This window comes from Asparagus officinalis, chromosome 3, assembly GCF_001876935.1.
Source record: "Asparagus officinalis chromosome 3, Aspof.V1, whole genome shotgun sequence".
NCBI lineage: Eukaryota > Viridiplantae > Streptophyta > Magnoliopsida > Asparagales > Asparagaceae > Asparagus > Asparagus officinalis.
The window spans coordinates 69,789,505-69,816,672 of record NC_033796.1 but is presented as its reverse complement, the minus strand read 5'-3'; the positions used below and the strand labels follow the sequence as shown (position 1 = coordinate 69,816,672).

The 27,168-nt window shown below is 32.7% G+C and overlaps 1 protein-coding gene across 1 annotated transcript; it reads right to left on the bottom strand.

Moving 5' to 3' along the window:
* Positions 1,457-26,897, bottom strand: LOC109834305 (probable CDP-diacylglycerol--inositol 3-phosphatidyltransferase 2). The gene is made up of 11 exons (XM_020402296.1): positions 26,756-26,897; positions 26,437-26,546; positions 14,606-14,690; positions 14,459-14,508; positions 10,183-10,222; positions 9,995-10,039; positions 9,842-9,907; positions 4,539-4,653; positions 4,399-4,455; positions 4,208-4,306; positions 1,457-2,068 (listed from the first exon to the last, which is right to left on the bottom strand). Exons 2-11 carry the CDS (start codon positions 26,495-26,497, stop codon positions 2,009-2,011), a joined length of 678 nt encoding a protein of 225 aa, XP_020257885.1. The 5' UTR covers positions 26,498-26,546; positions 26,756-26,897; the 3' UTR covers positions 1,457-2,008.

The window sequence follows — 27,168 nt, the reverse complement described above, 5'->3', positions numbered from 1 at the left end:
ATTTTGCGGACATAAAGAATAAGTTTCAAATCAACTGTTGGTTCAATAGAGCGCCTAGGAAAAGTTAAATATAATATCCCGTTCTACCGTTTTTGTATGTATTTGTTACCCCTTTATTATTATATAATAATAATATATCTATAGAGAGGGAGTTATCCACAACTCAGTAATAAATCAAAAGCTCGCGTCGCTTACGAAAACTTTGGGATAGTAGAATGTGTGGATTGATGGTGATGTTTGTACGTATGCATTGCTTTGTCACGTTTGTTGTTTCTTTCTTTGTTTTAGACGTGCGGATAGATTTAACTAGAGTAGAAAAAAAATTCCAATAGTTAGAACTATTTTTGAGTAATAATGCGATTATGAAAAGGCTTCAAGCCAAGCTATATGCTGCGGACGTTAGAGCACCTCCAACAGCTTCTCCAAAATTTTCTCCAAAATAGGGAAGCAAAAGTCATATTCTCCAACTAATTTTTACACCAAATCTAACAGCTTCCCTATTTTGAAGAATCCCTTTTTTCCTCCAAAAATTTGGAGAATGCTGCAGATTTGGGGAAGCTTCCCCATTTTTTTTCCTCCATCCCCATTTTGGGGAATGAGATGGGGAATCTGTTGGGCCAAAAACCTAATTAAATTCTCCAAAAATAAAAAATGGGGAAGCTGTTGGAGATGCTCTTAACGTCACATTTTCTGTTGACGTCTAGTTTGGGGAACGAATTGTCAAAGAGAACCAAGCTACTAAAACCTACAGGGCCCATGAAACAGTTGGTCCCTGTAGACTCCCTACTGGGTTATTTTTGTTGGCAGGCGTATGCACATGAAAATAGACCATTTATTTTGGAATTAATTTTCGCATTGAGGAGAATGGTCCCCCTCTATCTCCAAGGACAATAAAACCGTATGCCGTCTCTTCCTATAGAAATTAACATGAATTTGACGGCGACCCTCTCTTTTATATGGTGAAGGCTCCTCGGAATCCTATCAGATTAGAAACTGCTCAACACCAGAGCTTATTTCAAAGTAAATCCAGACTTTGGAATAAAGTAATGCTTGGTTTCAAATTGCTTCACAATCTTTGGTACTGAATCAATCTTCATGGTTTTACAAACTTATTATATGAAGCAATGCAGAAGCCAATCCAAATGTCACGTGAATAGAAAACTTATGCTATGCAGAAACAAAGAATCATATCCGAAACTGATCCCCAGGAAAGAAAAAAGATATGACCACAATTCTGAAAAAAGTGCTCTCTCTTTTTCAAAAAAAAAAAAGTATAAGAAATAAGCGTTGGCACCAACAGTAAAACTATAAATGTATTGGAATCATCATTTGAAGCCTCACTAGGAAACACCAACTCCAATCTCGGTCAGTTTTACTATGAAACTCAGAATTCACTTTTACTAAAGGAACAAAGAGAAAACGAAACCAGTAAATAGAAGTCTGACGGAGGCGGGACTATTAATATTGTCAGAATAGAATTAAGACCGGTAATAGAACAGTAGGAATGAACCATCAAATGGAGTTTCGACATATCATGTATCTGAGTCAAGTTGTATTCTACTTTCCGGAGCAAGAATAAGTCGTTCATTGAACGCTAACCGAAAATTTACTTCTCTTATGTCTCATTAAGTCTCTCTTCTCTTTGCCAATGACATACAAACAAGCAGTCTCTCTGCCAGAGATGCTACATGGTGAGAATCATGTCAATGTTTTTGCTAGGAACCTTTATAGCAGTGAACAAATAACATAATCTATTGTTAATATTAATTACATGCAAAACCGAAAAGCATCAAAGTGTAGATCTGGTGAAGCTAATCACGGTGATCTCTTTGTATCAAAAGAATGTTGCAGTATTGCGCCAAATGGATCATCAGCTGCAGATGCACTCTCCAAAAAGGGTCATGTGAAACCGAGATTACTAAGCCTGCAGATGTTATCTTGATGGACAACCAAAGTTTTCCAAATACATGTCAAAAATGGAAACAGAGTACTGTATCAAGTTGGTGGTTCATTGTTTCTTCTCTCTTTCCATATCATAAAGTACACATACATCTGCTGCTGTCATCATCTGAAGAAAACAAGATCAAACGTTGGTATAGCCTATGTATTAATAGCTGATAATAAAGTTAATATGTCAAAGTATCCACTGTAAAACTACTATACAATTTGAAAAATTATTAAAGATGCTAAATGAATGCCAAGAACAATATAAGAATAGCAGACAAGATATACCCATAGCATCTTGCATATACTGAATTAATAGGTACGAACAGACAGTAATAAAAAAGTGATGAAAGAAGCAATAGATAGGTACAATAGTTATTTTCTCTAAATGATGAAGGACAGTAAGTTGTAACTTTTATAACAGAACAATGAATAAACTAAATCCATACTGCAATTGGAAAAATGACCGAGGACAAAACCATCTAATTTTACAAAGTTATTATAACAAGTCAAAAAGCAAAGCCTTTTACCCCAAAATTTTGAATCTGCTCCATGAATCCTTTATTCCATTCGGATCAATTGTGAATATCTTGTCTATCAAATTACCAATCACGACATCTTTTTATTGTCTTGATCCATGTTTACTTTGGTCTACTTAATAACCGTAGCTCTTCCAACTCTAATCGACTTATCCTGTAAGGTAGAGTGGTTAAGTGATTTTCAAAGTTTTGGGTTCAGACCCATGAAACCTTTTTTCCATTCAGTTACTTTAAGGGATGTCTTTTTTGTCAAATTACAGAGCAGCAAATTTTTTTAGTGTCTCAATCCATGCTCAATATTGGTGCATGTCTACTCCTAGCTGCTCCTTCGACTCTACTCTCACAACTACTCCCTCTGTTGCACATGCGCAAACTTTGTAAGCAGCTCTTGCTGATTTGTTCTTTAACTAAATGAGCAACAGACACCTACTCTGATAAATTTGAAATTGTGTCTTCAATTAAGGATAAGGTGACCGTATTCACTTGAGATGACTGTTCAATGGAGACTACTAAGACTGCCAGCAACGGTTTTAGAATCCAATACAGAAGACTAAAGACTAGGGGAAGACTAGAACAAAGATGGGTTGCTGCGGTAAAAATTGCATGGTTTCTTGCTGATTTGACAATGGAGGTGGCACTTAAATCAAGTTTAATGGAGGAACAAGAAGAAAAGATTAGACAATATGGTGAGTTATTTCTGACACTCCATCTGGATATAACATCTGTACCCACTAGTCACAGAATTCGTTTGGTCCGCTAGTTAAAACTAGATAACCATTTTAGAGAAGAGGAACCAAATGAGTAATATCCACTCATGTTCATTGTTAAGTCATGACATGAACAGTAAGCATGAGCTTGACCGGTCTCTATTTTGAATTAAGTTATACAGGAAACATATGAAAGTATTCACAGCATATAGCAAGAATTTATGCTCTATGGTAATCCCCTCTTTCTAGACTATATACATAATTATATTTCCAGCAGAATGAGGTCAATGTTCATTTTGAAACACACTCTCAAAGTTGATTTTCTTATCCAGTTGAAACTACTTCCCTGTAACTATCTGCTTTGCAATTCTGAACTCCAACCAGTGGACCCATATTACCACCAATCTACTCAACTTGACTCCTTTAACTAACCACCCACCAAGCACATGCTTTACTTTATGGACTGGTGTCAAGGCAAGCACATGCTTTACTTGAAAGAAATTTAGGAAAACATGCTTTACTTGATGCACTAGCATCAAGGCCGAACAATGAGATATGTTTCTAATGTTGCCACTGTATCTTATACATGTCAATCTGTAACATGCAGTCCATAGCAGATTTGTAAAATGTGTGCTTGAAACTATCTGTCAACAATAAATTTCCTGTATTCCTACAAATTTGACAAAACAAAGGTTGTCGAAATGGAAAGCAAAAAGTAAAAAATTCAGAGCTTTATCATATGTAGAAAACAATTAAACTATTTAATTGAACTACTTTTGCAGATAAAATAGGCTGAAAGGAGAAATAGAAGATGTTCTCAATTAAAAACAGACCACAGCCTCCAAAGAAAACTTAAATAACTTATGCAACTAGTAAATATAACAAAAACTATAGAAAATAGCAGTGGAAAATCCATTGTCATGAGTTTCGAAAGGAACTTAAGGCCAACAACCAAAGCAAAGTTTCAAGCATTCAGTGCAACTAAAAAAGTGAGGTAGGCCACTAAATTATGGATACCTGTATAACATTAACTGCTTGCTTGATTGCACATCCAAAGGCAGACAAAAACAGTGGCACGGCTAAAACAATATTGGATCTCACAGCATTCACACAAACCTATCAATGAACAAATATCAAAGAACAACAATAAGGGAAAATTTTCCTATCCATTCTGGAAAAGCAATATTAGACAGAGCACAGTAGGTTACGTCAATAATGCTCCCAGATGGGTGCTCATGAAGAAGGAAGAGGATGATGTAAAGAACCTGGAAAATAACAATAGATTCAGCTAACAGAAAGGAGCTCATGGATAAGGTTAAACCTTTAAATACTTTGCAAGAATTTTTACCTCAGAGCCCACACAACAGAAGGCCATGAAAGGACGATGCTTATAATATGCTCTCAAAAGCAAATTACTTTTGTCCTTAACATCTTTATGACTAGCCTGGCCTGATAAGAATGTACTGAAATAGCAAAACCATGAGAAACATAGAAGTATACAGATAACAATATCATGATAAATAAAATAACAAAATCATGCGTCCCCATCAGGAAAAGCAAATGTTGCTAGCCCACATAATGCCGTAAAAGCACATTTTTTAAGGGAAATTTGCTTCTTGCTCCTTGCATTTGAAAATCATGCTTCCTCCACACTTGAAACTTTTCTCATGCTTTTAACCCTCTTGATCCAAAAAAATCATGCTACCACCACCTCCTTTTTGGCACATTCCTAAAATGCCCTCATTTTCAACTTCTCACCTCCTCTCCTACTATGCTGATACTTCCAATGAAACCCATTAACCAATTATCATTAATCCATGTCACCTTCATCTAGGGGTGGCTAATGGAGCGGGTTTGTAACGCCTGTGAAATGTTGTTACAATATTCCGGTGTCTTTGAGAATTCCTTTAGAAATTAAGTAAATTATTTCTATTAAGAAATTTGTCATAAATAACTCGGAAATATATGAGTTATTAAATAAATAGTCTTTTGGGGTGTCTATACTAGTTAAACTTGAAATGAGTTTCGTGCTAATTCAGCTTCAAATCGTGCCATTAGCACTAGCTATAGAGGACTCGTATAATTTTTATATAAATTTTCAAGGTCTCTATTAATTATTATGAATTATTAAATTAAATTCAATAATCTATTATAAATAAAATTGATATCCTTTTGTCATTTGAGACTTTATAGTATCTAACCTTGAGAGAATAATCATGTGCACATGTTGAGAGTGCACATGATAAATTATCAAGGCCCAAGATGATATTTCAAGGCCCATTATCCATTCCTATGTATGCGTATATGTCAGGAATTAAAAACCCTTCTCATATTATTCTTTTTTCAATTTGTTGTCGCCTCTTCTTCTTGTGTTTGTGTGGCCGAGAACAGAAGACAAGAGAGAGCTGAGGAGAGAGAAAGAAGAGGGAGAAAGTGGAGTAGAGAGAGGAAATAAGGGAGATAGAGAGAAGATGAAGTCTTCCATGCATGGCATTCCTTCACTATTCATCTATCGCTATGGCGACGACAACAATGGAGGAGAAAGTTCAGATCTTGTTCCTACGAAACGTATTGCAAGATCTATGTCGTTAGACCCCAAGGCAAGTAAAAGTTGCTCTTCATTCTTTTGATTCTGAAATCTCTTACACGCATTATATGTAAGTCGCATTCTATTTTATTTGCTGCGATGATTTAAAAAAACCTAGAAATTCGTGTAAAATACTGTAAGCTTTATAGCTGATGTTTTTAGATGTTTAGAGTATGATAATATTAGATCAAATAGGTTTTATCCCTTATGAAAACATTTGAAATACCAAAATCTATTGAAACATGCACAAAGGTGCACGAAACCCTAGTTTCTTATAGTTGCTCCCTTTTAGACTTAGTAACAAGGTTTAGAAAGTTCCAATTAGTTCCCTAAATATGCTCAAAGGCGTACGAGAAGACTGGAGGTGAAACAGCAAAGAAACAACGAAGAATCAATGCGAAACCGATCAATCATGCATGCACAGCATCGATGCAGCCGACTGATCGTGCAATATCGTACGTCTGAATGAATTCGGACATCTGGTTGTCTGACGCCAGACATCTGGTTATAGATCGCACATCTGGAATTATTATCAGTGCTTTGGTTTTGAGTTGACAGAAACCCAAATATTGAGAAAAAATATACAAAGATGTCTGAACTAGATTTCTAGACATCTGGTTCGATTTTCAGATGTCTAATGGCTTGTTCTCAGACGTTTAGACTTAGTTATGATTGTTGTTTGAAGTTATGATTCATTGTATATCTTTTAGAATCTTCCCAGCTACTTGACTTTTAATCATAGTCAGCTAAAGGGTTTATTTTCAGGTTTTTACATATTTTAAGACCTACCATTGTCAACAACATGTATAGTGAACTCTTAGCATTTGTTAATTGTTTGGAACTCTTAGTATTGGATTGTAAACACATCTATCCAAATATTTGAGGATAGTTGAATTTGATATCGAGTATATCATACTAATATAATCTGATGTAACTGTTGAGCTACACTAATTAAATGAGGATGAATTATTGTTTAAAATGATAATAGAGTTCTCCTATTTTCCACAACCCTTTTGAGGCATGTAGGATAATTTTTGTATTAATCCTCTATTGGCTCAACGTAGTATTTGATTAACAACCAAGCTTAAGTTGTTATATAATTGGCAATTCGGGGGTGTCCAATTATGTCAGAAGAAACTTGACAATTAAAAATTGATGAGAAAAAGTAATATTATTACAAGTAATGTGACTCAAAAGAATATTTAATCATTTGCTTATTTGGTGGTGTGGGAGTAGTCCTATGAGATACCTACACTGTATTATGAAGTGTTTTGCCACTCAACTAACTCAGCACGTTAATATAAAGGTTTTTTTCCCTAGTAACCACCTTAAAAATAAGGTCATTTTACAGAAACTACCTATCATTTTCAATTCACATGTAAACCAGCTTTAACGTAGGTGTTCGTTCCAATCAACCACCTCTAAGTCAAAATTTTCAACAAAAACCCAAAAACCCTTAAAACTCACATTCAATACAAGCTACTCACTTTGTTAATATTTAGGTCTAGTTAGAATACAGGTCACATACCATAAACTTGCATTTTATAAGATTAATTTTGGTTTTTTAGTGAAGATTAGGCTAGAAGGTGGTTGATTAGAACAAAAATTCACTTTAAATGTGGTTCACATATAAATTGAAAATCAAATGCGGTTCCTATAAAATGGCTCTATTTTTAAGGTGGTTTCCAAGAAAAAAACCCTAATGTACATTAATGAATATACTTGTAGACAATTCAAATGTTTTTATAGCTAACGTTATAAGATGAACGGTGCGAAATGTTGATGATTGATAGAATTTTTTTTGTTAATTCTATGTACATATAAACAGGCTTAGTAATCTACTCCTATGTTGTCCATCATGGCACGTAATATATTAACACCTCTAGCATCTATAGTTGTATCTGAGAGTGCTTTTTCTGCAGGTGGTAGAGTATTCTACGAATCAAAGGAGCCGATTGACACCAATGCATTAGGAGTTGGCTATGCGGAAAGACAGAAGCAAGGAATATCTTCCTTTGATGAAGAGTTTGAAGAAGACAATGCTGATTAGCGAGGAAGCAACTTCAATATTTGCACAACTCAAAGTTGATAAAGTCACCAAAATATTGAAGATATCTAGTCTATCACTATCGCTTTTAGAAAATCTTGCAAAATGCTTCAAAACTATTTATAATAAAATTTTCTTTTTAGCTCAAATGTATTTTGAATGATTGTGTGAACCTATTATATTATTTATGAAATATTTCTTCCATTTATTTCTCCTTATTTTTTGTAATGGTTACACTTGTATCACATTATTATCAAATATAAGTTTTAATATAACTCAAAAAATACTAGTCTAGAAAAAATGGAAGAACAAAAAAAGGGGAGATTTTCAAAAGAATAAAAAGTAAAAAATATTCAGCAAATCACTACTCTCGTGAAGAGATGAGAGAGGCTCGTATCGTCACGCGATGGGTCATGATTGGGTCCAAATACCCAATTCGTGACTAAGAAAATCCACTCGTACTGTACAACTCCAGCAGAAGACGAATTTGACACAATTCATCCCATTGGTCATGCCTACCTTTGTCCTCTCCTTTTCTCAACTATCTCTTCTCCTCCTTCCTCAACCACCCTCTCATGAAGGGCGTCTCCCTTAGTCAAAGCCGTCCTCCATTAAAGTCGCACCAAAGTTAACATTAACCGGTAAAGTTAACAAAATAATAGCTAAGGACCTAAGGTTAACAAAAACAACTAAAGTTAACAAAAATAACAAAAGTTAATAAAAACTGTTAAATTTAACAAAAAGATGGCCGAAGTTAATAACTAGTGATTTATTAACTTCAGCTACTACTTATTAACTTAGCTGTTACTTGTTAGCTTCAGTATCATCTGCTAGTTCTTATTCTTCCACATGACATGAAAATGAATAAAAACACCTAAATTCTCTCATAAACAAATTCATCTTAACTATGTAATCGCCTCTTTTTATTTAATGGATAATGATATATCATATACTGTACAATGCAACACTATAAGTTTTAAATTTATCTTTTACACACTTACCTATACATTTTACTTTTATTACTAGATTTGCAATTGTTAAGACACTAATTCCAGAAGCTCAACACTTCTGTTACTGAAGGATAAGGAGTGTCATCTAATAGCTTAGCTTTCTAAAAGTTGGCCACCAACATTTTTTGCATGATGATATATCCACGAACAAGGCTTCATGATCTGATGTGCCATGTAGGAACAAGGTCAAAACCAAAGATGCCCAAGTCATAGATCCTATAGATTTGTCTGACCTTGTCGCCTTAGTCCACAAATTATACAAGTTGCTCAATCGCTATGTTGTGTGGGTACTATCATGAAGTCATACTCATACCTAACACATCCTGTACCACGACACTGAGCTTCTTAGACACTCCTTGAATATATGCATACATTTATTCAGATGTGTACTCAATCATACAATACATGTTTCAACTTTAAATACTCATTATACATTACTTCAATATTTATCCTACACTTCACATCCAGTTTTGTAAACTTATTGGACAAAGGTAGGGTTCGTTTCAGCACATATTCAGTGTAGAACTACGATTTTAGAGGGTCATTTGCGTATCAACTCTTTTTTTCCCAATGCTTTAGTTCTGCCCCTATATCCTACCTTTTATAAATGTGTTGTGTAACGTACCCGTATCCATGCAATGTAGCTTAAACCATTGATGAAGATATATTAGCTATAATAAGTTCTTATGAAAAAATAAAAAGGAAATCCTACTCTTAGCAAGCTGAAACCTCAACAAAGGCAAAATGATCAAAGCAGATATCAGGTAGAATGGTGTAGTAACTTTAATTTTTCATGTGTAATTGTACTTACAAGATCCAAAAGTACATGCGAGATAAACAAAGAATGTGTGGGAAGGTTTTTCTGCAATCGTATTTTTCAAAACCTTTTGCAAGTTTGATCTCAAGAAGTCAGGTCTACAATTATGTTATTGCTCTAATTTATTATAAAATATTGTATTAAATGAATATTTATGCATTAGATGTTGAGCACTGCAAATAGACAACACCTGTACATTTGCAACCAATGACTAGCAATATCCAATCCCAGCAATGACATGAAAACCAAGCCAGGTCTGCAAAGGTGTAAACGTCATGGTTTAGCTAATCAAATATGATACGATAAAAAAAAAACCATGTAAAGTGAAAGATCATAAATATACCTGTAAAGTTGAGAAAGGATCATCAACAAACAAGCAGTGCTAACTCTGTGAGCATAAAGGCAGAAATCACATCGGATAGGCCAAGTGCATGATCAAATATACAGTACAATTATAGGAATGCATTAATGAAGCATAAGTCACATAAACATCAAAAAAACATGAGCAGAATAAACTTTTAAGAAATTCACCTGTCTGTTATCATATCCAAGACTGCTCCAAAAGTTGACACTGGATAAGAAAACGATATACATCAATTGCATCCTATTGGCATAAGTTTTTATGTTGTATTGCTAAGAGAACTTAGATTTTCCATGTAGTTTGTATACAAGGCTACTGTATACATAGCACAGACATGCTAACCAAAAGAGATAAAAAATGTCATCAATATAAACTCAAACACACTTTCAACAAACAACATGATACACTTCCATATGATGCCCTTGTACCATAAAGTGGGGTTTGAGATCAAGGATTAAAAAAGGAAGCTAGAATTTTAAGGAAGAGTTGGGGATTTTCTCACATGTAGTTGCAGTATGAAACCGAGAAACAATACAAGACATCTTAATTACAACAACCACAAAGTTTTTTTATCATTTAGGTTAACTAAATTTATGGGACGAGTGCAGTTGACATTACAGCATGAACACAAAGTTATATATTACAAAGTTTAAATGCAAAGACATTTCGTTTGGCTCATAGATTTATATTACACCTCAAAGATGAATGTGTTTCTCCACAGAAAACGTTATCATCTTTCATGACTTTTTCCTAGTAGAACTAGGATTGTACATTGGTCGCAACGCTAAAACAACATGAGCAGATAGGAAGATGTCCCCATGCTAGTCCTTTTCATGTGCCCACCATCGCCTTCTCTAGAATTTGACATCAATTTAACAATGGTCGACATAGAACTGCCAACCATCTAGCAATAAATTTCTGGTCGCTTCTTTTATGGAGCGGCTTTATAAATTTAGCGGCGGACACATAAACCATCCTAGATTCTTGACATTGTGGCATGGATAGATCTTCTATTTATATAGACTAGTATAATGCACGTGCTTTGCACGTGAATGTAGATGTTTAAGTTTTGATTTTTTATGTGTTAATAAATAAAATTGTATAATAAGATTGCTTCAAAATAAATGTATGAATTAATAATTATTATGTTATTAAAGGTGTTTCTTATAATAATTGTCCAATGCTAACCTTTTTTATATAAATCCCCCAAATCTACAATAATTCTTAAATAACTCTACCAAATCTACAAGTTCTCTTAAATATACCCCACTAACATGAAATTTATTAAAATTAAACACTGTTATAAATAGCGGTAAATAGCTCTATAATAACGGTGCTAATAGCTTTAGCGGTCCCTTCCCGTTATGCTATCGCGCAATAGTGATGACATATTGCAGAATATGTCTGTTCGTAAAAGCGGTCAATAGTGTTATAACAGTAAATAGTGAGCGGTTACATTCGAATTTTGCTTTTTGACTGCTATTTAAAAGCGGTTTTGAGGCTTATTTTTTTTTAAATTAAACTCAACCCTTGACCATTGCATTCCACCGTCTTTTGTGATTTTCAGCATACTCCCGCTACCTCTCATAGCTTCTGGCACCTACCTTGATACTTTCTCTTATCTCCTTCACCGTGAGCTCCTCTTAGGACAGTCATGTCACCGCTAAGCTCTTCTTCTCAAAGACGACGACTTTTTAACTCCTCCAGTCATCTTCGATATTACGTGATGGTTACATATCTATTTTATGTTTAGGATCTCTTTAAATCATCCAATATGCACTTTTAGATTTTTTTTAATTTTTCTTTTTTTAGTACATATGTAACATATCTAAATTAGACCGTTATTTGACTTTGTGTCTTTTACCGTTATTTTGTCACAATAGCCCAAAATAACCTTAGCGATGCCTTACCACTACGCGACGCTATCCGCTATCGATAACCTTGAACTTAAATTAACTAAACTTCATTAATATTGCTAGCTTTTTCCTGACATTCTCTAAATAGTTACACTTAATACAAACAACATATTACGATAGTTACTTCTCATTATAATTATTTAATAGGGTAAATTACACTAAACCATTATAAACTTTCAGCCCCTGTGACCTTTCAAAATCACAAAGCCCTAGTAACTTTTCTGTTTTAAAGAAAACCCTAATAACTTTCTAAATTTTGCAAATAACCCTTATAAATTGGAACCAAAAATAGCATAAAAAGGCATTTTGAAAATTATTTGAGGTTTGGCGAAATTTATCTAAAAGATATTAGGGGCTTTCTACAAAAGTTATTAGGGGTTTAGTGTGATTTCAATTTTTTATAGTCTATTTACCGCAAGATGTTGAAAGTTCATTGGGGTTTACTACAATTTACATTATTTAATATTATAATTCTTAATTTAAGTAATACCATTAAAATAATTATACTATCTATATACTATAAAATATTTATCTAATTTAATACTTTTAATTATGCTCTTAAAAAAATTAGTACTTCAAAGTATACTATCATTAATGGTTAATAGTACTATTATTAATATTAAATAATTTTTTATAAAAAGGTTAGTTTACAATCATTACTAAGTATAGATTATTCAGTATATGTAATAATTTTTAAGAAAATATTCTAAAACTAATATTAAATTATTTATTTACTTTATTTAATAATATAATTCTAAATAAATATTGTAACTCATAATTTATGTGATATTATTAAAATAATTAAACTATTTATGCTATTAGATATTTATTCTATTTATTTTATTGCTCATTGAATTATAATGTAATTCTTAATAGTATTTAGTGATACATTATCTTATGTATACTAATATTTAAATTATTTTATTACAATTCATAAATAATTATAGTAATAATAATTTAATTGATTACTATTAATAATTATGTATAGTTATTCTATAATTATTTTAATATATTATTATTAAACAATTAATAGTTATAATATTATTGATAGTTACAATTATTTAGGAAAGTGAGGAGATGCACAATTAATAAGTGGTTATATTTATTTATTGAAAGATTAATTAGAGATAATGGTATATTTAGAATTTATCAAAAGTTAAGAGGGCAAAAGAGGAAATTAAAAATTTTACCATCCCAATCCTCGTTTTATAGTAGTATAGATTATATATCCTCAATTACTTGATTGATTAAACTTGTTCAGTAAAAGTGATTAGACCTTCAATGACATGGTTGAGACTTGAGAACCAAAATTCCTCTTCCAGATAATATTGTGCTGTAAAAGGGTGATATTGTCTTGACATGATGACTGTATAAGTAAATGGAAAGCTTGACACAGTGTTTGGTTCGTCAAAAAATTTTTAATTAATGCCTCAAAGTGTCTAACACATCAAAGAAATTTAATAATAAAATGTCCACCTACATCAGAAATAGGCTAGGATGAGTTTAAACTACATAGGCTCAAGCCCAACACTACATCTGACAAATGTCATATATGAAGGAAACACCATGTAAATCTATGTAAGCATAGAAAGCTATTATGACTTGTGATATGATGGTTTCCTTGCGAGTTGTGATACCTATTACGATTAACATAGGAAAGGAATGATTATAACAGGTGATGTGTAAAATTTTATTTATATACTTACAACGTTGAAGTTAGAAGCAATATAATAGATCATTTCCTTATGATGCAACCATGATGATTTTTTTTAACAAAAATATATCACCACACTTGAGTTCTAAAATATTTTGCATACCTTTTCAGGAATGACAAATAATAAAAATATCAGACAGGAAAATCTTTCCATACAATTTTTGAATTGTTGAAAATACCAATGCCACTTATTAACAACTATGACAGTCACATGTGACCATATCCATAAATAACAATAGGTAATTCAGCTGTCCTGTTATTCTAAGAAACATCCCCAGACAACATTTTTTAACACCCATTTTAACTTCAGATTGCTTTTTCAAGCACAAGATATTGCATTCATCTTAGAAAACATAACATACTCAGATAACCATGCTTCAACAGTATCTTTATTCAGTTATTATTGCTAATTTGCTGGATAATGACTTCTGAGAGACACAAACTGTAGAGCATTAGATACTAAAAACAAGTGAAATGAAAATGACATCCAATTGTAATATATATTAAAGAGCTTATACTTGAGTAAAATTTTAAAATAGACAATTTATAGATAACAATGACCACAAAAGAAAGAAATGTTCGAAAATGATTGTCAAGCAATAGTTCTCACTGTGCATATTTGGTGCACATGCACGTGATGAATGCAGATGTGGTTGGTTGGTCAGTTGACTGAGTTCATGCATATGTTTTTGTGTATGTGAGATATATTGGTTGGCTAGGTACGTGCACGTGCAAGGGGGAGGGTGCATGTATGGAATATTTGTTTGTGAGAGAGAGAGACAGGGAGGGAGGGAGAGTCAAGAGAGTGAAGTGTACCTTGGTTAAACTTCCGTGCGAACCAACCATCCAATGCATCGCAAGCAAAGCTGACAATTACAATATGCACACAATGAAAAAAAAGAAAAAATGTATATATATAAATGACTAGTGATGCTATTTCGGGGTAGGAGTTATTCCGAGTACCTGATGAAGTATAAAATGGCAAAGAGCAATTTGTTGGAAAAGCAAATAGAAAATGCAACGATATTCATTACTACTCTTATATATCCTGCAGGCAGTAGAAAATACATATCAAATATCTGTAGCATTGGAAATAATAAATAGGGTCAAGAAACAGAGGCTAATAATAATATTGAAGACAATCCAAAACATAAACTTTGTGTCAGTATAGGAATGAACAAAGTCTCTCCCAAGTTTAAAAGTTTATAGGAAAAACTTTTAATAAGACGGAAGAAGTCACTTTGGCAAATCATGAAGACAGTATGTGTCTGTTTAACTCTATACATCATGGAATTAATATAATTATTTAAAAACAATAACCAAAAAATACAAATAACATAGTTCCTCCTGAGCATAAAACCTTCATTAAGATGAACTCTTCGGTCATCAACCATACGGCATGTTTGGCAATCCTATGTTATAATCCATTTGGGCAGTAATCATAGGTAGATAACCCAAGTGGATTAAAAGTTAAAGTGTTTGGCAAAGAGTTTGGACTATAATCCATGTTCTTTATGTTAAAATGATCAAAAATCCCCTAAAAGTGAGATGAGATAGAACTAGAAAGAAAAAATATGAAACAGTAATGGGCTTTTTTGTCATTTACTCAGCGAAACCTATGCATTATGATCCACCAAAAAATAACCTAGGATGCCTAGGTTATTTTTTTGGTAGATCACAATCCAAAATAATCCACTCAAAACATCTTTACCAAACATGCAAAAATAGGTTATAATCCAAAAAGAGGATTGTAATCCGCAAGTCATTTAGCCATCAGATTATAAAACTGAGAACAGTGCCCACAAAAAAACAACAATACATGTATGGAAGTCGCACTCCTTGGTATTTGCTACACTCCTGCTGCCTACATGCTCACAATGGCAAAACACTAGTGCTTATGATGCTGCAGAAAACTTCATTGATCTATGTGATATGTGATACAACCATTTCCTCGTCCTACATCGCTATCTAGTATCTAGATTGTCTCCCAGTACAGAAAATTTGAAGGTCATAGTATAAGGAATTTGAAGGCATACTCCTTGATTCCATGAGTTCAAACCACTTACTGTAAACAATAGTAGAGACGGGGGTGGCTACCCCCTTGCAAACAAAGCTTATAAGGATTAAGTAGAGTTTTTTCCATATTTATCCCTCTAATTTTTTAAATTTGAAATTAGTCCCTAAAGCTTTCATATTTGGAATTAAACCACCCAAATCTTTCATATTTACAATAGCCCCCCAACTCTTAATATTTTGTAATTAGTCCCCAAATCTCTAAACAGTTTGAAGTTACTTGTTCTTACATTTATCATCTAAATTGTTAACGGTAATGGTCAATAAGGGACGGGTAATATCAAAGCAACCAAAATAAACATCAAATTCCAACAAAAATAAGCTCAAAATTAGTAGCTTTAAATCTAATATTTCATAATTTTTTCCCAACATATACTTCGGTAAAGTTTTTTTTGAGGTTTTGAGTTTGAATGGATACGGGCAAAAGTATAATTGTTGTACATCCAAAACTGAATCTTAGAATATTTTCTCAATTTCAACCAGCCTCTAAGTAAAGGGGCTAATTTTAAATCACTTAAAAGATTTATGTGACTAATATAGAAACACCCTATACATACACATCATCATCTTTTCATGTAGTTTTCTTTGTATTTCAAGTATAATAGGGAAATTGATTTTTGATTTCCATTTACGTTTTACAGTAGAAATTTGAAATGAGCTTTATATTTTCATGTGGTTTATAATTTTTTGATTAAATTGTGAAATGAGATTCTTCCATCATAAAGTTTTAGATTAAGAAATAGATAATGTGAAATGAATTTTTTACGTTCATGTACTTCTGCAATTATTTTATATAAAGATGATAGTTAAAATTATTTCATTTCTTATTATTGTTTGAAATAAGTTTAGTTGTATAATTTATATTTTATAGTGTATTGTCAGTCAAGTCTTCAAAAAAATTATAATTTCTAAGTTGTGGTTATGGAAAATCCAACTACAAATCTACAATATATAGATTTTTTTAAAAAGACTTTGGAAAATTAAAGTATATTGATTTAATGATGAGTGAATATGTTGAAATGATCTAACAATTCAAAAAAAAGTATTTCTTTTTTTGCAAAACTTTTAATTTAGGTTCTCTTACACCTACTTACATATATGAAAGTTAGTTATGAATTGTCATATTTGATAGTTTTTTATTGATGCATAGTATAATAGTTGTATTTTAGCCTCCCTCAGAAAAAATTCTGACTCCACTATAGTTATAAAGGATAGATCTAACTTACTTGTTATAGATTGTAACATCATGGATTCACGGGTCTACCTTGCTCATAACTAGTTCAACCATGAAGTTGGAACAAGTAATCAGCAGTGGATATAAGGTAAACTGTTAGTCATGACATCAAGGCAAATTCTTTGAAGAAGCTTCCTGGCTTTGCATCATGCTCATAGCAACCTTATTTTAATACATGAAAAGGTCAATACGACCAGCAAAGCATGATGTTAATGATTATTCCCAATAATTCATATAATTATGTAAGGTCTTCATGATATAAGACCCCTAATATCTTCTTTATTTTTATATTAGACCACCAAATCTTGATATTTCTAAATCAGTTTATAGTTTGTTTGGATACAATCATTTCATTTCAAAATCTAAAATTAGGCCAATTCCAATGTTTAGATTTTAAAAACTTGAGAATTAGAAATTGGCCAAATTCCATTGGACTCTAAAACTATTGTGATCTGGGTTATTTCAGATGACAACCTCATTGGTATCATTTGCAATTTTCATCTTATGTTGCAAATTCTCATCTTATGTTCGTAACTCTTCCTTTTGTTTCTCCACTCGCGATCTCTCTTCTCTAAACTTATGATTGCTCCGGACTCCTTCGATCAATTCTCTCTCTCTCTCTCTCTCTCTCTCTCTCTCTCTCTCTCTCTCTCTCTCTTCTCTCTCTCTCTCTCTCTCTCTCTCTCTCTCTCTCTCTCTCTCTCTCTCTCTCTCTCTCTCTCGATTAGTCCTCTGTTTCTCCACTTCTATTGGAACCCCAACCCTAGGTCAAACCTCTTTATCTCCCTCAAATCAATCAACATCTGATTTGTCTCTCAAGCCCTAGTCTCTACAGTGAGGCGGCAATGATGATTGCCTGCAACATTGAGTCCTTGATTTTTCCTTGGCGATGATCCTCGACAATGGTGAACAATTAATAGTTTGATTTTTCTTGTAAAGACTTTTTTAGTAAGAATCACCCTATCTACTACTTCTATGTTTTGGCAAATCTGATTTATACATATAAGTGCAGTTTTGTGTTTATTTATTTTTAACCAAAAAAATATCCTTGTAATCAACATGTATGCATAATGAATAGTATACTCATGATACTCACGATACATTATCGAGAAAAAAATCCTTAGTTTTGCTTGATTTGTTTTATTTGATCTTGTTCCATGTTATATCCATATTTTTGCATATTACATGTTTGTTGTTTTACTTACAGAGAACTTCAATATTTTTACTATAAATTTAGATTGTTAAAGTCTCCTGGTGAAATTTGCTACTTATTAGTGTAGAAATCACATGTTGTCTTGTGTTAGAATTAGAAAATTAAAAAAAGGGACTTATATCATTATGTTTGCAATGAACGGTTAGGTTTGAATCATATATATTGACCATAATATGAGAATAATAATAGACAATGATCACATAATGACAACCCTCTATATGTTTGAGCATCAAAATCCCAAAAAACTTGTAACGGTGATGTTGTAATCAGTACCTTGTTAAAGTTCCTTGTTAAGGTCCTGATCAAATTTTCAATGGTTGACGCACATACTCATATAGACATTAGATCAATGCAAACACACATATATGACATGCATATTATATACTATATACATATTATATACTATATGTATCAACTATCAACACACACCCACATGTTACGAATACAAAATAAATAGTTTTTCATGTACAAAAAGTGGATGTGATTGTGTTGATTAGTGTACTTGATAGCGGCATTACAAGTAGTCTACCCTCATTTGACTTGATGTATAGATTTATCAAGCCGAAGGTGAGATCATCAGTTTATTAGCTAGACATATGTGCACACTAAAGCTTAGCCCATTTACTAATTGATGAAACATAATTGAACCAATTATTAGATGATTCAATCTCCAACTATATGCAGACACTTATATAATTAGGAACCACCCCTATTTCTTTTTGTTTTCCAAAGCCTCTTTAATGAGAAACGGAGGTGATGAGTACCTGTGAACAGTAATTTTTTGCTTTTTTAGTAAGATAAAAAGATAAATTAAGATACACCGGTTTCAATCATAACATCTAACCTCTAAAAACAAAATAAAATACATGTTTCATAGACAGACGCCTAATAAAAAAACATTGCTTCATGCCTAGGGAATCACTCGAAAACATCTCTCAAAACTCATAACTTTTATTCATATCAATTATCCATCTCTAAAATGAAACATTACAATCCTTTTTATAGCAATAAATAAATCTCAATTCTATCTAATAGATTTAATCAGATCCAACAAAATAACAAATAACAAATCTAATCAAATAAATGGTTCAATCCTATCCAAGTCTCTAAAAATCATATCCTAAAAATTCTAACTAATCTAATCTTCTAGATGTCCTACATCATTCTTCTTCTGTTATATAAAGTTAAGTAGAGTGGATGCAGGTCTAAAAAAAGATAGGTGAGATTTGTGGTTTTCTCGGACAATGTTAGTATTATGAATCTTCTTTAAGTTGCTAGATTTTTAGTTTTTAAGGTGACCCAACTTCAATCTCACTTCAATCTTTTATCTCTTCTAGGTTATTTTGGACTTATATTGGAACCTATCAACTACTCTAAACTAATCCACAGATGACTAGTGACTTTGCTTTTTTTATTTATGGGGGAGGGGGAGGCGACGGATGAAAATTTTGGTTCTATTACATACCCAAAATCAAGAACTAAAGTACGAACTAAATCAAAGACTCATGATGCTCCCTAGTTACGGACTCGAGACTCCTGCACCAAATTTTCAAATGCTCAATTAATTCTTTTTACATAGAACACCCTACTAAAACTACATCTACCTTTACTAACTACGGACTTCAAAATCATGTAAAAGCACAAAAACTCCTATAATTACTAAGTAAAAACATGTACCAAAGAAGCGGGGAATTGTTGAGATAGAAAACTGAGGCAAAAATGGATTAATTTTTGTTATATTGTATAACTTGAGAGCTTCGATCTTTACATTCTTCATAAATAGATTAATTAAGTTTTGCTCATCCTTTTTTCTTAGACATAAGATAAAGATTGGACTAAATCATCTATACGGTTGGATTCTTTCTCTTCCTAATGATCTTTTGTTCTTGTGCTTGATTGTTTTGTGTTATTTGGAAATTTACCATAACATGATATGAGATTTTCCTTTTCTTTCTAGTGCTGAAGCATGACCTAATCATGTTTTATACACATGCGTTTCTAAAAAATGTTATCACCTCTAAATATTAATTATTGAAGAGAAGATTTGGTTTAAATTTTGTTTAAACTTTAAAAGTGAAGAGAAAATTTGTGGTTTAATTGAATGCTAATTATTTATAAGTTATAGAATAAATTTTGCTTTGTATTCAACAATATAGCTATTATATGTTGGTATTTGGTTTTAATTTTCAACTAGTGAATATTCAGATCCGTCATAGAAATCACAGAGAAATGGTTCCTATTTAGTTTCTCTCTTCTTTTAATTCTCGTCGGCTAAGAAACCTCAGATATTATGATCTAGATTCAAAATGTCACAGCTTTTAATCTCTTATCCTGTTTTTTAAGCTTTTTAAATCAATTTATGAAAAAAACCACTCAATTAGAACTTGGAATATATGTTAGTGAATTTATTTTATTAAGACACAAACACACTATAATAGTGTAGGGCCCTATTAAAGTTCTTGAACAACTTGATTCTGGATACTTTTATAGATCAAAATATATTATTAAAATTTTAACCATTTACTGATGATGGCAAGTTAAATTGTAATTTGGTATGTCATGGAGATCTAATTGTGTAAGGTGATTTTAAATATTAGTTGAACTACTCTACTTTCTCTCTTGTGCTATTGAGAAGAATCGTCAATGATGGATGTTCATTTGGTTTTTTTTTGTTGTCGTTTTAGGTAATTCAAAACCTCGCACTCGACTTGTTTCTTAAACTGAGACTGAGGAGAGAAAGCAATGATTATACTTGATATTTTGGATAGTTTTGTATCATGTTGTTATTTCTCTATATTATGTTCAACACTTCAATGAGATATTTGTATCATGTTGATTTTTCTAAAATTTTTATAACATATTTCCAGTTTATTGTAAGTAGACATCTATTGAAGGGTTTGAATGGATTATATTGTTGTGCTATTTTTTGAATTGGATGTATTGTTATAGATGAAGTCATATTTATGCAATCTGTAGAATTTGATATGTAGTTTTATGTTTAGATCATGTTGTTATTTCTCAAATATTTATATCATGTGATTATTTCTCAAATTTATAATCATACAAATATTCTCATCAACTCTAATTAAGAAAAAAGTATTTCACGTTAATTCAAACAATTGAATTGATAAATTCTAGAATTAAAATTTCAACACTTACCAAGCAATGAATTTAGAATTGGAATTCTAAAATTGAAATTCTAATGATTTCCAAATGGTGAAACTGGAATTGAATTCTAAATTTTCAAATTTTTAGAATTGCAAATCAATTCCTTCCATCCAAACGCAACCTAAAGTTGTTTCAAACAAGGATAGTTCCCATCCAAATGCTTTACCTAAGCATGGTAAGGGTTATTATTGTAATTTACCTTATATGGTTCAAAGCTAACCATCCTTGGTAAGACTTTTGATGGAAACCGTCCATAGGATTCTTTTGAAACAACTTAAAGGATTTAGGGGTCTAATTCAGAGATACCAATATTTGGTGTCTTATATCATAAAAATCCAATCATTCATCTCTAATAATATGTTCTAACTATCTTGCATAGCGTGGTAGGGGTGTAAACAAGCGGGGATACACACACATGTGTGGCAACATCTTTGGCATACCTTACCAATTTAGAAGAACAAAGATATAATCCTTTTATTCCCATTGTTGTATCTTGAATCTTCTTGAAATCTTCTACACATTTACCTCTTATTTTTTGGCATTATCAATAGTGTGGTGGAGATTCTTTACAAAGTGCATTATACCTAGAATTCATCTTGTGAAAAGCAATTATTATTGTCAAAGAAGACCTTTTGATTTTGTATCTTCTATTAATGGCTAATTGGCTATGCTCCACATTTTTGACATAATTTCTCAAAGCATCATTAGCCTTCTCATTGGGTATCTCTATTCAAATTGGTCACTGTCAGAGACAGTTTGGTTGGGTACATGGTAGGGGTTCCAACACCTTTTTCCTACAACTATTTGAGTTTGCATTGAAACCCTAGAACTATTTTTGGCATAATTTCTCAAAGCTCCCTTGGCATTCTCATTGAGTATCACTGTACAGGTTGGCCACAATTAGAGACGATTTGGTTGAATACTTGGATAGAGGTGACAAACTCCAACACCTTTCTCCTAGAACTATTTGAATTTGCATTGAAACCCTACAATTACAGTCGAATGTAAATGGTTTCATGGGATTAGGACATGGCATTCCCACTTCAAGAGAGAAATGTCCTTACACGTTGTGAGTCTAGCAAGGTTATCGATAGCGGATAGCGTCGCGTAGCAGTGAGACATCGCTAAGGCTATTTCGGGCTATTACGGCAAAATAGCGGTAAAAAACGTAAAGTCAAATAGCGATCTAATATAGATATGTATAAATACTAAAAAAATTAAAGAAAAATCTAAGAAATCTAAAAGTACATATTGGATGATTTAAAGAGATCCTAAACATGAAATAGACATGTAACCATCACGTTATACCGAAGATGACTGGAAGAGTCAAAAAGTTATCGTCTTAGAGAAGAGCTTAGCGGTGACAGGACTATCCTAAGAGGAGTTCACGGTGAAGGAGGTGAGAGGAAGTATCAAGGTAGGTGCCAGAGGCTATAAAAGGTGACGGGAGTATGCTGAAAATCACAGGATACAGTGGAATGTAATGATCAAGGGTTGAGTTTAATTTTTAAAAAATAAGCCTCAAACCGCTTTTAAATAGCAGTCAAAAAGCAAATTTCGAATATAATCGTTCACTATTTACCGTTATAACACACTATTGGCCGCTTTTGTGAACAAATATATTCCGCAATATGTCACCGCTATTACGCGATAGCGTAGCGGACGATAGCGTCGCGGGAAGGGACCACTAAAGCTATTAGCGCCACTATTACGGGGCTATTTACCGCTATTTATAACAGTGGAGTCTAGTGACACAAGTCCAAGTTTTTCTTAATCTTCTCCATCATTTTAATGGAACCAACTTGCCAGATGTTAGAAGATAGAAACTTTTCATCCAATGGTAACTTCAATATAAATTTTTTATATCATTCTTTGGTAAATGCTAATTTGTCTTCTTGATATTTTGCATCATTTGGACAACACTAACCCCCTTAAGGTCCTATTACACAGAGTAGCTTCCCTATCATGATCGACGGCCTACTAGCGACAATCTTTTCAAATGGTGTTGGACCCAACATCAATTATGACCTTTGTAAATCTTCATGATACATATTTCCTTAATATTGTTTCTCCCTCTTGGTTTGGACCAATGTTTAAAAAAACCAGTTATATAACTCGTCTTGAAACTTAACGGTGCCCTCTTGTTATGTAAGACACTCATTTAATGCTGAAACTATTTAACCCAGAAAAACAAGTTATATTGCGTTAAATGTGCATTACGTTATATAACCAATTAACATGGGTTTTTTGGTTAGATTACATCACTAATTAGGACGCGTGGATGCATCTCTACCGTAAATCATTTAAACCCTACCCATTTTAGTCATGATCACCCTATTCTCTTCCTATGAATATGCGATCTCTTCACCTCCTACAACCCAAACCCTAACTCCTTGCCTCCTCTGAAGCTCCTCCAGCTATCGGCGACTTCTGCGACTCTAGTGAGGTAAATTTTTTATATTTTGGTTATGTATGGGCATCTTAGTTTATATTTTTTAAAAATAAATAGTGATTCTAAAATTATCTTCCAAATTCCAATCTTTTCTATTGACAGTTTACCATAAATCATATAAAACTTGTTACTCCATTACTTTACCCTTCAACATAATTTTTTAAGAACTCTCACAAAATTAGAGTACAAAGATTAATTAGTGGTTTCATTGTGTTGGTGAGATAATTACTTTTAATTATTACTTGATTTTGATTAGGTTTTAGTTTTTAAGTTTCAGCTAATACTAGATTTTGTGAAATTGAGTTTGCACACAATTTTTATATACGCAAAATTTCTTACTATTGTTACATAATCATGTTTAGCTTGGTTGATGAAGTGAACTTGATTAGGAATTTAAGAGCTAGAATTGTTTGGTTTATTTTGGACTAATTTTTATTGTCTTAAACTTGACGATGTTAATGTATTTGATCATTTGATGATGCTTTTTTGAATGGTTGTTAGTCATATATGACTAACTTTTATCACGAAATTGTGATACTATATTTTATATGAATTATTAGTATTTATAAAATATCTAAATAATTAATAAATAATATAACATACGTTATGCATCATGTTTTTTATGTTTTTTCCTTTAACCCTTAACAGGAGGTCAAGCATTACATAACTCATTTTCATTATTTTCAACATTGGTTTGGAAATACTTTAAAAGAAAGTTCAATCTCACACCTTAGCCAATCGCAATAGAAGAGTTTTGGACTTCCTAGTGCTTGAATGCAAGACCCATTAACAGAAGAAACGAATAAGACAATGTGGTTATTGCATATCGTTAGCTCATTTTTTCAGAGAACCATACTGAGGAAGATATTAGAAGAAACACTTCATGTTTAATGGAGCTGTGGCTTAATCATTTGTCCTTGCATCGAAACAGGAAGCCCTAAACAAACTTTACTTTTTCCCTTCCCTTCATCCCCATGTATTTCTATGATTCTATCTTTGTATATATTAGAATACTTTATTCTCTATACATCACATGCCAAGACCTTTCCTCAGAAAGAAATAGATGAGCATGAACATTGATGTAGATGTCACATGGTCATATAGGTTTCAAAATACTGACATCGTCATTTTTTAAGATTTCACCGAAATATTTCCTTTCATTGTTTCAAGCTCATGATGGAGCACCAAAGTGGTCAATTCTGATTTGTTTTTGATAAGATAACCAGATACACCCTAGAAAACCACGTATACAAGTAATGTTCATTCATCTTTCCAATTCAAATACATCCAAGAAAAACCATTATCCCTCTGTGATGGTACTATCAAAGAAAATCTTTTAGCAAAGAAGACACCGAAAACAGAGAAAATCTCGGTAGCTAATAATTAATTTTTCATAGAAAAATCTAAACTGGAAATTAAACTGGCAATCAATGTTACATTAAACGCTGGGCGTTTCTAGGCGTCGGACTTAGCGCCTAGCGCTTAGTCGCCTAGGTGGCGCCTAAGCGGTTTCTGGGCCTTTTTTTTTAATTGTGATACTTGAAGATAAATATATATACTCAATCAAAGATGCAAAAATACTAAAATACCAATACTATTAACTAAATTACTTGGTTTACCAATTACAATAGCTCTTTGTATATTTATACTTCTCAACTCAAATTATAAGTTCATCTCAACTCAAATTATAATATGTATTAAATTCATATAAATTTTCAAAAATAGATAGTAATTTTTAGTTCCACAATAAATCATGCATACTTAGATACTAAATAGCCAAAATAATAATTAACAAGGCTAGAGCCTAAGATGTTTTCTTTTTTTATTTTTAATTACAATAATTGATAGTGAATATCAATGTTAGAGAAAGCTTAGATGCCGGACTGGTGTCTAGGCGGATTTCTTTCTTCATTTAAGTGGTGGTCGATGAGGTTTTGTTGAAGGTCAGAGGAGGTAGTAAAGATGTTCATATTTGGAGGTTAATGAAGTTTGGAGGACATGTAGGCTACAACACATAAAATCACAACCAAGGCCTACAGGGTACAATCCACGTAAACAGACAATGCTCCCCTAAACGCTCGTAAAATCTAGGTGGACAACCTAAATACCGCCTAGACGCTAGTTAGACGGCCTAGGTACCACCTAGGCCTAGGCGAACGCCTAAGCGGACTAGACAGAGGTTTTTTAAAATAGTGCTGACAATTAAACAAGACATGATGAATGTGGTTATTGCATATTATTGGCTCATTTGGACATAGGATTGTTATCCAAACCATTATAAAATCTTGCGTGTCATTGGTTGTTTTTCGCTTTTATTTTATCTATTCCATTGAATATTCTGCGTTTTTAGCAAAAAAAATTGTAGCAACACTATTCCACAGGCCCCCACAGCCCCCCTCCCCCGGAAGCCACCCCCCGACTTGGCATCTCAGATCCAAACATGATGCGCTTACAGCCGCAACTGAAACCTTTCACAGTAAATGATTTTTCTATATAAGAAATTCAAGGTAAGTATACCAACAGGAGTATACACACTCATCAAACTGCAATCTAACATCATTATTTGCGTGATACAACGCATTTCATGATAGCCCAGCATTGCATAATTGGAAAGGAGGAAAATAACAATAAAGAATGTAATACTTAGATCTTACCAATTATGTTTGGGATGTAAAAATACACCGATACTGTTCTTTGATCTGATTCCTTAGCCATTTTTTACTTCTGAAACCTCCTCACTCGCTCAGCTCACTACTGAAATCACCTGAGATCATCGATAAGCAAAAAATGATGCCCTTAATTTAAAGAAAAACGAAAGGAAGAAAAAATCTTTTTGGTGAATTAATTAAACCAAAAGCAAGTACAGAAAACCCTAGAAGCGAATAGAGCATGAATCAAGCAAGGAAATTGAAAACAATTGGGAGAAATGAGTTTTGCGGAGGTGATCTAGGGTTAGGGCATCGGGGACTTTGCCTGGATTTGGACGGCGATGAGAGAAGATGAGATCGATCAAGGAATTTTATCGACATGGACGAAGATTTCAGAAGAAGTGGGGGGTATAACTCGTTTACAGTTTCAACATTTTGCCTGGTCATCTCCGTGTCATTAACCGCCGCGCTTATTTGACATCCTTGCATTACATTATACATTTTACATTTACATTTTATGGCTAAATTGCACTTAAATGCCTTAAAGTTTCACTAACTTCGCACTTTAGTCTTTTCTTTTTAACCGAGCAAAAAAATCTCAAAATATTTAAGTGTTATAAATTATAAATAAATACCTGGCAGCTTAAAAAACAAATGGTGTTAATTTTTCTCTACGTATCCACAAATATTACATAACAGAGGGTACTAAAATGAAACTTTTAGAAACTTTAACTGTGT

What these genes read in the sequence shown, in the direction of transcription:
- LOC109834305 (XM_020402296.1), bottom strand. Translation starts at nt 26,497, where the DNA reads ATGGCTAAGGAATCAGATCAAAGAACAGTATCGGTGTATTTTTACATC. An exon ending in TTACATCCCAAACATAATTG is followed by an intron (nt 14,691 to 26,436) that starts GTAAGATCTAAG and finishes TACTGCCTGCAG; the next exon opens with GATATATAAGAGTAGTAATG. An exon ending in CGCACGGAAGTTTAACCAAG is followed by an intron (nt 10,223 to 14,458) that starts GTACACTTCACT and finishes TTTCTTATCCAG; the next exon opens with TGTCAACTTTTGGAGCAGTC.